General features: G+C 56.7%; 1 protein-coding gene across 1 annotated transcript; it reads left to right on the top strand.

Moving 5' to 3' along the window:
* The first annotated feature begins 8664 nt into the window (after window positions 1-8664).
* On the top strand, window positions 8665-13688 carry BTG2 (BTG anti-proliferation factor 2). Its single transcript, XM_082069244.1, is given in 4 exon segments — window positions 8665-9396; window positions 9400-9453; window positions 9456-9633; window positions 10621-13688. Coding segments are annotated over 4 exon segments (1290 nt in total). The 5' UTR covers window positions 8665-8679; the 3' UTR covers window positions 10962-13688.
* Window positions 13689-14762: the final 1074 nt, after the last annotated feature.

The raw sequence follows: 14762 nt of genomic DNA on the forward strand, positions 1-14762 counted from the left end.
CCTGCAGCCCTGGCCGCGGACGATGCTCACGGGATGTTCTGCTGCTCCACGGGGCCGTTTCCCACTGAGCGTCCATGATCTGGGTTCAGAGCTACCCCTCTGAGGGGGCTGTAAGAAAACACACCTGGGCCTTGTGTTTCCATGTGGCTTGTTGCCACACGGAGACTGGAAGGCGATTTTCTCCTTTCCTCTTCCACAGTGCTTTTTGTGTCTCTCATCCTCTTTGTAGCAGGGGGTGCCTCAGAGCTATGTTTCCAGGCCCTTCCGCTCATTAGAAACGCACCTTTTCATGTTGAGAAGTCCCCAGGTGCTGTTATAATGGGCAGTGAGGCTCCATGTGCATCAGGAAACTGAGGCACATACTGGGACAAAGTGAGTTGCTTTTGCGAAGCCGGAGCAGGCGGGTGGCAGCAGCGGAATCGGCCCCACCGTGTGTGACACCGCGGGCTGGGCTCAGCTGGTGCCGGAGCCGCTGGGGACGCCGCCAACAAACAACGTGTGACCTGGGCGGCAGGAATCTGAGTTTTGGGGGGACATCTCAGTTCAGTTCATCACAAACCGCCGGCCTGCCCCAGGCGTGCCATTCTGTTTTCCTGTGACTCAGTTTACCTTCTGGGAAATAGAGGAAAAGAAATAGCACCCTACTTTGTGGGCTGATGTCGGGGGACAGCTGTATTAGAGCCAGGTGAGACTCGCAGGCCTTGGCACCCCCCGTGCAGGGGGCGGGATGCTGAGCGCGCGGTGCCGGCGGTGCTGGCCGTGCAGGGAGGCAGCGGGACGTTCCTGCTCTAGCAGAGGGACTCCCATCCATCCCCGGCTGGCACTCTGTCCCCTGGCCGGTGCTGCCGTCCCGCTGCTTTCCCAGCTGTGCAGGTTTCCCGACAGAGCCCCACGTATCATTCACTCAGCACGGCCCCAGCCAGGGCTCAGTAAGGGAAGGGGAGAGTGGGTTATTGTTGTCCTTGTTTTTCCAAACCTTTTGTTTCCTGAGGAATGTGGCTGCAAAGCCCTGCTGCCAAAGCCTCTCTCCAGCGTCCTGCTCCAGGGTAGCTCTTCCTTGGGGGGGAATTACGCCAACAAGTGAGCTGCACATTGTTTCTTTTACAACCACGTAGCTGTTGCCCTTGTGACACAGCTCAGCCCCGTCTCCATCCTCCCACGCGCCGTGGCACCGCAGATGCTCAGGGTTTGCTCTGCGCAGCCTTTGGCTCTGTCACCTCGTGGGGAACAGCGTCCATGCGCTGGATTGCCAGTCGCTGTTCTTGGCGTGTCTCAGACGCCGTGTTTGTTTCTGGTGCTGAGAGATCCCAGACAGCTTCGCTGACCTCGCTGTGGGACACGGGGACATAGCTGGCCGGGGTGGGAGTGGGGCCGTCCTGCCATTACTGGGGCAGGGCTGGGGTATAACTGGGCGCCCAAAAGCATTAATTAGAGTGTGAGCTGGTGATGAGCGTGTGCAGGACCATCGCTCGGAGGAGTTCTGGGGAACACTGGCCATTGGGGTGGACTGAAGCCACCTGGGCCAGGGTGGCTGGTCCCTCAGCATCATCTGTGCTCTAGCACAGCCCTTGGGGCCAGGTCAGGAGCCATCACATGCCTGGGAGACCCCAGAGCAGCCTCCTGGAGACTGTTTCCAGGATATTGAAGTTATGTTTAGCTTAAGCAGGTTTAAATGTGCCTGCTTCATTCCCAGCCTAGCTTCTGCATGAACCTCCTGGGTTTTCGTAAAGCCGAGACCAAAGTCCTGAGCAGAAATGGAGCAATAGATCAAGGCCTTGGACAGGCACCAAGGTCTGACCTGAAAACGGCTCAGGAATCCAGCCCTCACCTCCTGCCCTCCAATGTACACAGATAAAATCATGACTCCTAATTCCTCTAAATATGAGTGGAAAGATGCCCCCAGAGACTCTGCTGGAGCTTTCGCTGTTGCTGAAATGCAGAAATATGAAGAGAGAGCTTATGTGCTGCTTCTGTGAGTGATAAATGTGGCTCTAACCTGAAATTTGGGATCCGAACCGAGATGAACTCTGTATGCAATCCAAAGCCATGCCTAAACCCAGATTTTTGAGTAAATGACCCCTACTTTAATAACCAGCCAACTCCCTCCCTGGGCGCACACACCCTGGCAGCGCAGGGCGAGCTCCAGGTATCTGCTCAGCTCCGGCCGCCCTGACTTTCTTACACAACAAAACTTTCTGTGGGATTTCTGTGAAGAAAACCACGTCTGTTCCTCTGCAAGGCAGCGAGCAGAGAAACAAGGCGGCGATCCGCAGGTGCTGCTCCTGGCTCTGCCCGGCGCTGGTGCTCTGCGGCCTTTGGCGCTGCCTGCAAAGGGTTTGTGTTGTGGTGGGGAGAGCGCGCTGGGCGCAGGCGAAATTGCGGATAGCGAGGTTTGCAAAGGCCGGGCGGTGGGTGTGTGTGGTGCACCCTGTGCCAGCCACCCCCTGCCCAGCTGCGGCACCCACCAAAACCCAATCAGCTGCCTTTGCCAGGGAGGGCGAGGAGTCCCGGGTTCCTGGGAACAGCCCGGAGCAGCCCTGCCGAGTCCACCTGCTGCCCAGGAGGGATCGACCTGCCGCTTGGGAAAGGGCACCACCCAGATCTAAGCCCTTGCAGGGTGTTGCCCTGCTTTATCTGGGCCGTCGTCGTGCGCTAATTGATGTTTGCAGGGCTTGGGAGGTTTGCTGGGCTCTGGGAAGCACTGGGTTCTTTCATATTTGTGGGTGTAGCCTGAGAAGAACCCCAAGGACCTTCTCCCAGTGTCCCTCCTCTCCCACGCTGAGCCTGGACCATCCACACGCTGCAGCTCTCGCTGGCTGTGAGACAAAAGTCCCCCCATAGATTTGCACTCTGGACATATAGACTGGGCAGAGCTTTGCCTGGATAGCAGCTATAGGTTGTGTCTGACATAATCCATGCTGTGAAGTTGAGCTGGGGACCAAGAAGGAGCTGCTACAGCAACAGTGCCTTTGGTGCCCTCGCCTTTGTTTTTTGCCGATGGTCGGGGTTGCTATGGTGCAGCAACACACGTTATCCTGCATTAATGCTTTATAAGCAATAAAGGCAGATTTCGGCGGTGTGCTGCTTGGCAGCTCGTCCAGCATTGCTCCCCGGCTGAGCTGGACTTTGGCAGACGAGTCACATTCTCACCACCTAAAAAATCCCAGCTTGTGCTTTCGGCCAGAGGGTTGCGGGTTTTTTGTTTTAACTTCTCATTTCTAAGAAAAGAAAAGTCCCGTTTTCGTAGCATGGCTGCACATCAGTGACGGGTGAAACCCCCGTATATAACCCTGCAGCCTCGCGTAGCAGGAATGGTGTGAGATAGACCCGAGCTGGCCGGGCGGAACGTGGGCCCCTCGCCCCGTGGCCCAGCAGCCCGGGGGGGGCCCTGTGCCTCGGCTTTGCGGCTCCCAACAACACACAGCATCTCTTGGGCTCGGTTTCCTGCCGTGCTGCTTGTCTGTCTGTCTGTCTCTCCCACGTTAGACTGTAACTCCTCACTTCATGTGGTTGTTCGTGTGTGTCTTTGCGGTGCTTGTGTGTTGTCGGTGGGTTTGCCACCACAGTGGTGGGTTTACCTGTTCCCAGTTGTGGGGAGGGAAATCCTGCTTTGACCATAGCTGGTATTTAGTCTGGGCCTTTCCAGAGGGGCAAAGAGCAGCGCCGGGTAGGCAGACACACCCCAGGGTGCTGCGATACGGGTGAATTACCGAGGGGCAGTTTGCGCACGTCGGTGTCTCGCATGTGTTGTTGACCCTGTGCTGGAGGAAGATGTGACTGCCAAGGGCTGGCCAAGGGCAGGAGGGGAGGAGCGGGACAAGCGCTGCTGCCTTGCTCCACTTCCGAGGTTGAGACAGGGCTCGGGACTCTTTTATCTCATTAACTAACAAGCCTGTTGCAGGCTTTGCAGCTGACACGGTTCTCTGGACCTGAGTGTGCAAACACCTCCATCCCCCCCTGCTCCGCGTCCCTGCCGTGGCGAGCGCTCCGCTGGGCCTTTGCTCTGGTCCCCATCTACCCGCTCGAGCTTTGTTCGACAGGAACAGAGGTGGGCGAGGGCAGCGGCATCCTGCAGAGAGGATGTGGAAAAAAACAATAACCAAATGCAAAGAAAGAACAGGAAACCATCTCTGAAATCAGCATGAGGTCATCTGCACACCTTCCCAAGGAGGCGGCTCCAGGAGGAGCTGTAGGCTGAGCCTTTGTCGATAATACTGAGCGTTGAACACGTCCTGTTGCACAAGACGCTGGGCAGTGTGGGTTCAGCAAGGAGCTCGCAGGGCCAAGGAGAAAACCCCAGAGTGCACTGAAGGCAGCTGGAGCCAGCGAGTGCTCAGCACCATTGGAAAACTAGGTCCAAAGTCTTAGGGAGCTTGAATAAAAAGCAACTCTTTCTACTAGTGTCTCCCTTGAGTACAGCAGCGTTTGCTTCCTAAAATACTTCTGAACAGATGTGACATTCGCAGTGGGTCAGATGGGTTGTTTTCCATGAGGAAACATGGCATGAAGCAAGGAAAGTGGATCAGAGGGAGGCTGTTCTGCAAAAGACGGCTCCTGGGGACCGTGCGGTCCCTGCTGGAGCCCTGGGCTTGGCCTGCAAACGCCACCGTGTTAAATGCCGTGGGGAAGAGCATCCAGCTCTCAGTGCGCACACAAATCTGCTCAGAAGCTGAGGGGAGCACTCAAAGCTTCCTGATAGTCTACGAACAAAACTGCCCGGACATGCCCAAAATGCGTCGGGACATGTCCCCAAATCCCAAGGCACAAGCTGGGGAGTCAGGTTACAGGCGACACAGCCGGAACAAAGGACCGAGCTGACAAAAGACATTCAGGCACCAAAACAAGAGGCGAGGTGCTTGGCGAAGCCCAGCGCCATGAAGTCCTGCGGGATGATAAGCTGCTCGGAGCTCGGCCCAACTGGAAGCGGCAACGTGCTGGTCCGACCGAGGTCCGGCCACCTGGGCCGGTACGTGCGGTGGAACATGGTCCGATGTAGCAGCTCACAGGTTAACAGGCTTTGTTTTCTGTCCCTGTCCTCCCTCTCCCCCCTCAGCTGCATTTCACACGGTTCACTCACAGCCTTATTTCACAACTGCGTGTTTTGAAAGGACTTATTAGCTCTAAGTGTAGGCTGGGCTTAAGACTCTTGCTTTACTGTTTACCCTGCCTGCTAGGCCTGTTTCTGGGGTCAGACCCGGGTTACCTATTACAGCTGTGATTAAACATCTAGCCCAGCTTACCCCTGGGTTTTTTTCCCCTTAAATTCCCAGCGGTTGTGCTGAGCTGGTGTCAGCACCAGGTGGCTGCTGGCACTGCCCTCACCATCGTCTGTGCCTCGTCCGGCAGAGACAGATAATGAGATTTGAACTGGCCCAATACGTCTCGTATTTTTACAGTTCAGAACTGTTCCCAGAGACTTGGGTCTGTTTTTTCTCTTCTTACAAAGCAAGCCAGCCCTTGGCTTCCCAAATCCACAGAAAAACCCTTAAAATCCTTCTCAACCTCTAGGGTAATGGGGGGGGAACATCGGGGAGAAGTGACAGCTAATTTAGCAATGTGTGGGACACGTCTGGTCGGGGGGGAATTGAATGTTAATTCTGTGTAACTACGTCACTGGTGATAGGGGGGATGTGAATTCCCACCGTGGCTGTTCTGACGGGCACTCGCCGCCGGTATTCGAGGACAGCTCGACATCGGATTGTGCGTCTCATGCTTCCTGAGCTTCAGCCCGGCAGACTGAACAAGATGTCGTCACCCCCAAAAAACTTGACGAGTCGGAGTGCAGCGTGGGAACAGCCGCCTTCGAGGTGTATGTAAAACGCCGAGTTGCTGACTCTTGAAAAGGTCCTGTGAGCAGCTCGGGCTGTCCGTGCCGAGCTTTAACCCTTGATTGGAAGCCAAATGTTCCCCTTTTATTGTAAAGTTTCCAGCTCAACTGGTTTTGAACCTCATTTGGATAAACAGGGCCGGGGCGTTTGAAGGCCTATCTGAACTCCTGGTTCCTGTCAAACCAGTTACAAACCAAGTCTGGCCAATTGCTACAGGGAGGTTTATTGGGTTCTGGTTTTTTGTTTTGCTTTGTTTTTTTTAAATTGAAATCTAAATGCTCTCAGCCATTTCCAGCTAAACACAGGGCGGAAACTGATCTAGCCAGAACAGAATTAAAACCAGCTCTAACTTCTCTTTTTTTAAATGAATTTTATTTTCTAATTGTTTGTTTACTCTGTAACTCCTCAAAGCAATTTGCAAACATGTATTAAGTCTTATGCCCTGTCTTTAAGGCTGCAGTCTTGTAACAGGGCCAGAAATTATGGGCACGTAACCCGCTTAGAGGTCCTTGAGCTCCACAGGAAATCTCTTATTGGGAGGGCTTAACGAAGACAATCTGATTTTGGAGACCGGGGCCTGTGTCAGACCATATGAACACACACAAGACAAAGGCCCTAAGCCGTGCGAACCCGGCCTGGAGAGAGACGATGATTAAGAATAAATGGAGGATCTGAATTTGGAGAATGGTGCCACCACTTATTTCATCCCCTGGCGGAGCCGGGGGAACCAGGGGAACCTGCTCGCCGGGGCTGGGTCATCGGCAGCGCTTGCTGAGCACTGTTAGCCCTAATGGCAACCCGACCGCACTCGCCATCCGTGCTGTTCTTGGCAGGCTGGAGGGCAGGACGGCTCTTGCTCCAACCCAGTGACTCAGGACTGGGTGATCCCATCCAATGTGATGTGTTGGTGGGGAAACGAGCCCTTTTCCCTGCTCTCTGCTGACACCGCAAGCTCTGCTCGAGCCTCCTGTGCTTTACAACAGTAGAAAAACAGTTTATTTTTGCTTTGGCTTTTCCTGAGGTATTTGTATGCAGGTGTCTTCTACCAGGATGGTTTTGCTTGCTTCCTAATTTTGTGCATCCTCTTCCCGGGGCCTCCGGCTGCTGCCACAGGACAAATAACCCCCCGCATTGTGCTGTGCTCTGTGTTTCACATGCACCCGTGTGCTCTTTCATGTGTGTTGCTGATTTAACAACAACAACAAAAAAGTCCTTAGACTTTAATCCTTGGGTTTATTTCAAAGCTTACAAAGGAAAATCTGGTTTATAGCGAGAGATTTGCTTGATTCCTTGTGCTCTGTGGATGAATGGGGTGGCAGATGGAGGGGGGAGAACTCGGGGACCCCTTGGCTCTGTCTCCTTGCTGGGCTGACCCTGCTCTGTGCCTGCTGCCCAAAGCTCTTCCCTTTAAGCTGCACAGAACACAGAATGGGGTCAGCACAGACCTCTGCTTGGGCAGGATCTCTTACAGCCACCTCTTCTAGGGTGGATAAGAGCTGTGATAAGGGGGAGCTGTGATAAGGGGGAGCTGTGATATGGGGGAGCTGTGACATGGGGGAGCTGTGACATGGGGGAGCGGCGCTGGAGGGGGGCGCCGCGGTGAGCTCGCGGTGCCAGCGCCGGCAGCGGCGCGGTGGGAACGGCGCTGGCTCAGCCTCCGCGGGGCTGCACCCCGGGCAGAGCCAAACCCCAGTGATCTCATTCCCGGCCTCCGTTTTCTCCAGCTGCACCCACTGGTTGGGGAGATGCTAAATGAGGCCCCGGCCAGAGGAGGAGAAGGCGTTTTCGCTGCGGATCGCATCAGAGCTGCGGCTTCAGATCCTCCCCCGGTGCACGCCAAGGGAGGCATCTGGGGCTGCGAGACAATGGCTTGAAACAATCCCAGTTCTCTGCCAAAGAATATTCATTCAGAAATCCCAGCCTGGTTTGATACTAACTCTCTCATGATTGATCAAAGCAAAAGCAAGAAAAGAGCTTGGCCTCCTCCTGTTGCTTTAGCTCGGGGCCAGTTTCAGCAGAAGCTGGCGAGTGCCTTTGTCCCGGGCAGCGCGGCTGGCGGCCGGGCCAGCCGGTGCAGCTCGCGGTTTGGTGCAGCTTTGAGGTGCTGCTCGCATCTCGCTGAGCATCAGGGCTGCACCGCTTCTCCTCTCCCCTCCTGCGCGGCTGGACGGAGGCAACCGAGGACGCTTGGTTCTGCTCCATGCTTGCCTTGGCTTGCTCACCCTGTTCTGTGATCAGACACGTCCTCTGCGCTGCAGCCACCTCCTCCCGGATCCTGCTCTCCCTGAGCCCGGCTCTGGGCTGGGGGAGGCACCAGGTCCCGGGGTGTCTGCCCTCGCTCCTCACACACTGAGACAAAAGTGGTTATTGTCGTGTTCCCTCCCATGTCCCTCAGCTGTGCAGGACAGCGCAGGCCATGGCAAGCTCTCCTGGCATGCTTCAGGGGGCTCTGGGGAGGATTTGGCCTTGTCCAGGGAACAAAGATCTGTGAATGTGTCTCAGGGAATGCAATTTGGTGATGGAAACCTGTCTGTACACCCCTGGGGGGACGAGAGCCCCATGTAGGGGGCCAGACCCCGTCTTGTACTGAAGCCAGGAGGGTAGGAAGGGCGAGATGCTGGGCATGGGTCACTGTCACAGCATGGGGGAATGGTCTTTGCCATTCCAGGTCAGCAGAAACGCTGCTCCACCGATGCCGACCCAGTGACCGGTGCCCATGCTGGGCTGATGCCCCGGCAGAAGCGCGTGGGACCCCAGGGCCACCAGCTGTTGGGGACACCCTTCCCCTGCACCAGCTCCCGTTAGCTGCACTGTTTGTTCCTCAGTCCGTTGTGGTTTTGGTGACTTGGCAATGGCTTGGAGGGGACGAGCCTTCGCTGCACCCTCCCGAGGCGTCACGGCTGTTACTGGAAGTGGCCCGTGGACTCACCCGCTGGCGGGGAGGGGTTGGAAACCTGACCCTGGCGCTCTGGGGTTCCCTGCAGGGGCCGGGGCGCTGGGCTGCGGGGAGCAGCGGGTCCGGGCTGGCTTCCCACACACCAACAGCACCCGGAGACCCGCCGTGGGGACCGGGAGCAGCCGCGGGAGCCCGACACCGGCTTCCACGGGCTGGCAAAGGGCACCTGGGCCGATCCGGGATCGGGAGGGGGTTTCCACTGCTCAGGAACCTCGGGGAGCCCTTTCCCTGTCCTCCTGCCCCCACGACCCACGTCCCGAGGGTCTCCTCGAGCACCCGCTGCCAGGGACCCCCGATCCCCCCGTGACTCCCGGAGCCCACGGGTTCCGCAGCGCCAGGGCTGAGCGGGGGCCTCTGCCCTGGAGCAGGGGGGTGCCGAGAGCTCGGGGGGGACGAGCCCGAGCCCGGGCCCTTTCCTCCTCCTCCGCCACCTCCTCCTCCTCCCAGGTCAGCCCCAAAAATAACCCTCCGGTAACCGCCCCCCCCGCCGCTATTGTCACCGCGCGGCGACGTCAGTCCTTCCAGTGCGCTGAGGTCAGGCGCTATTTGCATACGGCTGCCGCTCCGCCAATGGGAGCCGCCGCGCCGATGACGCCTCCCCGGGCTGCCCTATAAAAGGGCGGCGCGGAGCCGCTGGCGCAGACCGATCGGAGCCGATCGCCATCGCCCGGCAGCGCCGGTGCCTGGAGCGCGACATGAGCCAGAGCCAGCGCCGCGGGCCCCGCGCCGACATGGTGCCCGAGATCGCCGCCGCCGTGGGCTTCGTGTCCAACCTGCTGCGGACGCGCGGTTGCGTCAGCGAGCAGCAGCTGCAGGTCTTCAGCGGAGCGCTGCGGGAGGCGCTGGCAGGTGAGGCGCGGGCCGGGGAGAGATCGGCTGGACGGGGAGCAACGGCCGGGCCGAGAACGGCCCGCTCGTGTCTGTTGTCTTGTTATCCCCCTCGGGGCCGGACACCCACTGGTGTCCTTCACGGTGGCCCCTGTGTTGCTCCCAGGACCCTTCCCTGGGTGCCCATCTGTGTCCTCTTAGATCGGGCACCCATCTGTGCCCTTCCCTGACGCCCAGCGGTGTCATCATCGATGCTGGATACCTATTAGTGCCTTTGCCTGCGTGCCCACCCATGTCCCTCGGGACTGGCAGGCATCTGTGTGTCTCCCTGGGCACCCACCTTTGTCCTGGGGGGTCCTGCCTCAGCCCCTAAAGTGAGCAGATCCCCTGCCCAGTTTTAGGGCTTTGTGCAGCCCATCTGCTTGAAATCCTCCTTACTGGGGCTTGATATAGGTGATCCAAAGCTAGTCTGAGCGCTGAGTCCCTGGCAACAGCTGTGTGTCCTGTCCGTGGGGTCCGGAACTCCCCTCCCCGTGAGCGTGTCTGGGGCTCCGCACTAACTGGGTGGTTCAGGGGTCTCCTCCCAGTTTATCAGCCCGGAGGAGGTTTGTCTGCCGCTGTGCTGAGATAAGGGGCAGTGACGTGCCCCTGAATTTAGAGAGTGACCGGGATGTTACTCCCTGCCGGCGGTGTTCTGTTGTTGGTGATACGGTATCTACCCGGCCACCCCGGTGCCTGGGCTGAGGAGGTGTTGGGCTCCAGCTGCAGCCCCCGTGGCACTGTCCCGCCTGGGCTTTCTAGGACCCGAAGAGCTGCGCTCCTGCACCCTGGAGCAAGCGGCGGCTGGATAGCTGAGCGCTGGGCTCTGGAGCCTCCGTCTGATGGAGGCAGCCTAAGGAGGACGCGGTTCCCTCTGCCCACAGCGAGGTGTGGGACCCCTCGGGACTACAGGACGCAGACCTCCTCCCGCTGCTGCTCACCGCTCTTCCCTTCTCGCTTCCCTTGCAGAGCACTACAAACATCACTGGTTTCCTGAGAAACCGTTCAAAGGCTCTGGGTATCGCTGCATCCGGATCAATCACAAAATGGACCCCATTATCTGCAAGGCAGCTAGCCAGATCGGACTCAGCCTCCCGCAGCTCTACCAGCTCCTGCCCAGCGAGCTCACGCTCTGGGTGGACCCCTACGAGGTCTCGTACCGCATCGGGGAGGACGGCTCCATCTGTGTCTTATACGAAGCGACTGCAACAAAACCTGTGAGCTCCTATGGGATGCTGACCTGTAAGAACCAGATGATGTTGGGTCGCACCAGTCCTTCCAAAAACTATATCATGACTGTCTCCAGCTAAATACTCCTCTTGTCCTTACACTGCCAAGACACAGGCTACTGTATACCTCACCTGAGGATCTATTTTTAAGATGAAGAGCTATTTATATTTTTTAAAAAAATCCAAGAAAATCCGGAATTAAAATATTGGGCACTGCTTTGAACAGAAGCGGTGTTCTAGGTGCCTTTTTTAAAGCTGTAGCTTATGAGTTTTTATGATGGAAGCCGATATCTACCTAATTAGTGTTGGATGGCAATTTTGGGCTGGCTTGCTCACTTGGGCAGCTTGGAATAGAGGACGAGAGGGAAGAGCCAGGCTGGGAATGTGGCTTGGTGGTGGGAGATGTGCGGGTCGCCTTGCCATCCCGGTAGCCAGCAGTATTGCTGTACCCCTCGTATTGCCATACTGCTGGAGAAGGGATGAGGGAGTTGCTGTCTTTAACTTCACGTCTCGGCTGGTCTGATCTCTCTGGGGCCTGGACATAGTGTTGGGGGAACGTCACCTCAGGGCTGGGTGATGCTGGGGACCCTGGGATCCCTCTCCTTTGCTCTCACATCTTTTCTGGACCCGCTCCATGAGTGTTGCAGATCTGCTCTGCCCCACTCCCAGCACGAAACGAGGGGCAGTGTGACCAGTCTTAACCCCTCAATTGTTCCTCTGTCGATGTCCGTGGAGTGGAGCAAGGCAGAGATGCTCGGGGGGACATCGCCAGGGTGAATATTGCGGCTGCGGTGGCGCACTGGAGGGCGGTTTGCTGCTGGTGCACTCCAGAGCCCGAAAGCAGCACCGAGCGGCTGGGGCTGCCGAGGCCTTTCTCTGAGCGTGGCTCAGACACCAGCCCACGTCCTGCAGCCACGTCCCGCTGCTGTGTGGCCCCAGTGCCCCAGCAGTCTGACCTCCTGCCAAAGTTGCCTCATCCAGTGCTGACGACTCGCCCCGCCGCTTCTCCAGAAGAGATGAAGCAACTTCTCCTGTGCCGCAGAGGTGGTTGTGTGAGAACCCCCTTTGCCCTGCCTCTGAAAGTCAGAAATACCAGGGGTGTCCTCCCCTGTGTGGGATGCTCATGTGCTTTGGTGTCCTAACGTTGCTTTTCAAGTCCCAGCACTTCTTCCCTCTGTTCCCCGGTGATGAGCGTGTGGCTGTTTCTGGGAGGGTACCCGCTGATACTTGGGAAGGGGCATCGATTGTCCTGATCTCTGGGTACATAAGTTGCACAATTAATGCCTGGTCCTGTGCTTTGTCTCTTCAGGTAAAACTCCTCTTGTAGCCTTGATGGTACTTGTGTTTGTGGGGACTCTGCCCCAGTGTTTTTCAGGATTTGGCCCTTAAACTGCTCTGGCAGCTACAAATAGGGTGGGAGCTGAAAGAGCTGCCCTGAGAACTTTACCTGCCTGCTGGGAATGAGCCTTTACCAGGATGTTTTATGTCCATTGCCTTTTTATTCACCAGCTGGTGTTCCTGCAGTGATCCTAAGAGAAGTGATTGGCGAAGCAGGACACTGACAGTGGTGTTTTAATGAAACTTGCCCAGGTTTGTCCCCCAGCACGCTCCTTCCAACCTTCCTCTTTCCCGACCAGGCAGCTGTCTGGCATAACCAGAGCTGTTCTGGCCCAGCCTTTGATGAGTCAAGTTCTCAGACATTTGTGCAATATATTTCCAAATCTTGGGTGCTCGGAGAGAGGAAGGAAGCCTCCCATCTGCGCAGTTCTTAGCTTGTTTCTTCAAAATGCCTATATATATAAAAAAAAAGCACAGCTTCCCAACTATGACTACTAATGTGGACAAGTTCAGATTTTTCTTTTTAAGCTTCAAATCATGAATTCAGAACTGGAAAACCAGCCTCAATTCTCAGACCCCTTAAAGATGTCAAGTGGTGAGTTATTTGTCCTTGAACGTAACAGACTGTGCCTCCCAAGCTCTCATTTCCCTCTGAACTTCTGCTCTCAGCTGAACCGGAGCGCTGGGGCTTTTCCCTGGGTGAACTTGTGCAATAGGTGACCTCACCAAGTGGGGGGGCTTGGGAGCTTCCCAAAGCAGGTTCCCTTTTCCAGGAAAAGGGATCTCGGTGCTTTTTGGAGTCTTGACTTAAGCTGCTTGCGCGGAAAGGCCATGATGAGAACTGCACCCAGGCCAGGCAGCCGCGGCTCCGGGACGTGGAGCTTCCTGAAGGCTGGTACTTCACCATCAAAGCAGTCTGAGGATCCACCCCCCTCTTTGCTCTCTTCCCTCCCTCTTATCAGAAAAGTTGTTCAGGAACAACAGCCCACACCAAAGGAATCACTAAATTGCTTTTAACATGCCCCCACTTCCAGACCCGAAATAACCGGGTCTCATTCTTTGTGTCCCTGGTGTGGAGGAGTCTGATGTTAAAGGTCTGTTTTTAGCTTCAAAACCAACTGAACTTGGGTATAATCCATTTCTCTCTTGTAGCTGGTTACATGTAAAGCTGTGAATACGTGTGCTCTGTTGCCTTCTGCCTCCAAGCCTGAAGCTCGACTGCGGAGCTGAATGGTGTGTGTTTTAAGACAGTGTATTTGAGGGGTTTCTTGTCATTTTTTCAACAAGCTGGACTGTTGAACGGGACCTGCTTTTTGTATTTGGTGAAAATGGTAGGAAGTTTGTAAGCTACACTTGGAGGAGGGAGTGGATGGTTACTAATTGTATAGTAGTTTTTATATACAGAATGTACAGATCCTTTGTCAGACGTATGCTTTTGTTACTTTAATAAAAATGTAGCAGTACAAAGGAGCCTTGTTGTCTGTGCGCTGGGGTTGCAGCAGCGCTGTGGGCTGGGTGGAGCGAGGGCCGCTCACATCCAGCTGTGTCACGGAGGCCCAGGAAAAGCTGCTTAGTCAACATGCTGACCCTAAACCTGCCCCCAAACCTGGGGAATGGGGGCTGGGAGTTGGGCCGCGGGGGTCCCGGCCACGGGGTCTGGCTGGGGCAGCGGGGGGTTTATTCAGGGCAGGGTTGGAGAAACCCAATGTCCTGCCGGGGCGGGAGGGTGTTATGTACCTGGCTACCAGACCATAGGAACGGCATGAAGGAAACCTTGGGAAGAAGAGGATCTGGGGCAGGTCCTGGTGAAGCTCCCTGTTCCCACCGCCCGTCCAGGGTGACGGAGCCGCGGGGAGGACGGGTGAGGGATCACGGGACGCAGACACGCGGTGTGTGTGGGATGCTCGGGGCCTGTCACGACACCGGCAGCCGGGGCTGATTCACCGCGGATCCTGTTCTGGCTGGTGATGCGGCAGGAGCCGTAACCCGCACCCTGTGATTACCCCGTGTGCACACACTCCCGGCTGACCTCGGCTAAACCAGCTCCTGCCGGTTTCCCTCTGAAACTCCATTTTCATGGGGTTCGGGAGGTTCTTTGTGAACTTACCAACCCGCACCATCCCGGAGCGGTGATGCCAAGGGCGGCGCGGGTCTGGTCCCACGGCGCTGCCTCCCCTCCTGCTTTTACCATAACACGCCACGGCCCGGGGGAAAACAATTTGTGGGCTGATGCTGGTGCTCTGTCAGTGCCGCTCCTCTTTTGAACTCAGCCCTTCATTAGTTTCCATAAACACACCCAAATTGCTGCTGCTTGTGAAACAGGGCAGGAACGGAGCGTCCCATTCGGTTGCTGATTAGCTGAGGAGTCACCCAGGTTCAAAGGCTGGGGCGGGCGGATGATGGTGGCCTTCCTCCCGCTGGCCCGGCCGGACCGGCGCGCTCCGCTCCCACCGGGCGCCGTGGCCCGTTCTGGGGCTGGCACAGGCCGTGCCGTGGCCACCCTGCCGTGGTCCTGTGTGCTGTGACCTGTGGCTGCTGTTTGGG

The sequence above is a fragment of the Streptopelia decaocto genome (assembly GCF_964273445.1).
Source record: "Streptopelia decaocto genome assembly, chromosome: 19".
Taxonomy (NCBI): Eukaryota; Metazoa; Chordata; class Aves; order Columbiformes; family Columbidae; genus Streptopelia; species Streptopelia decaocto.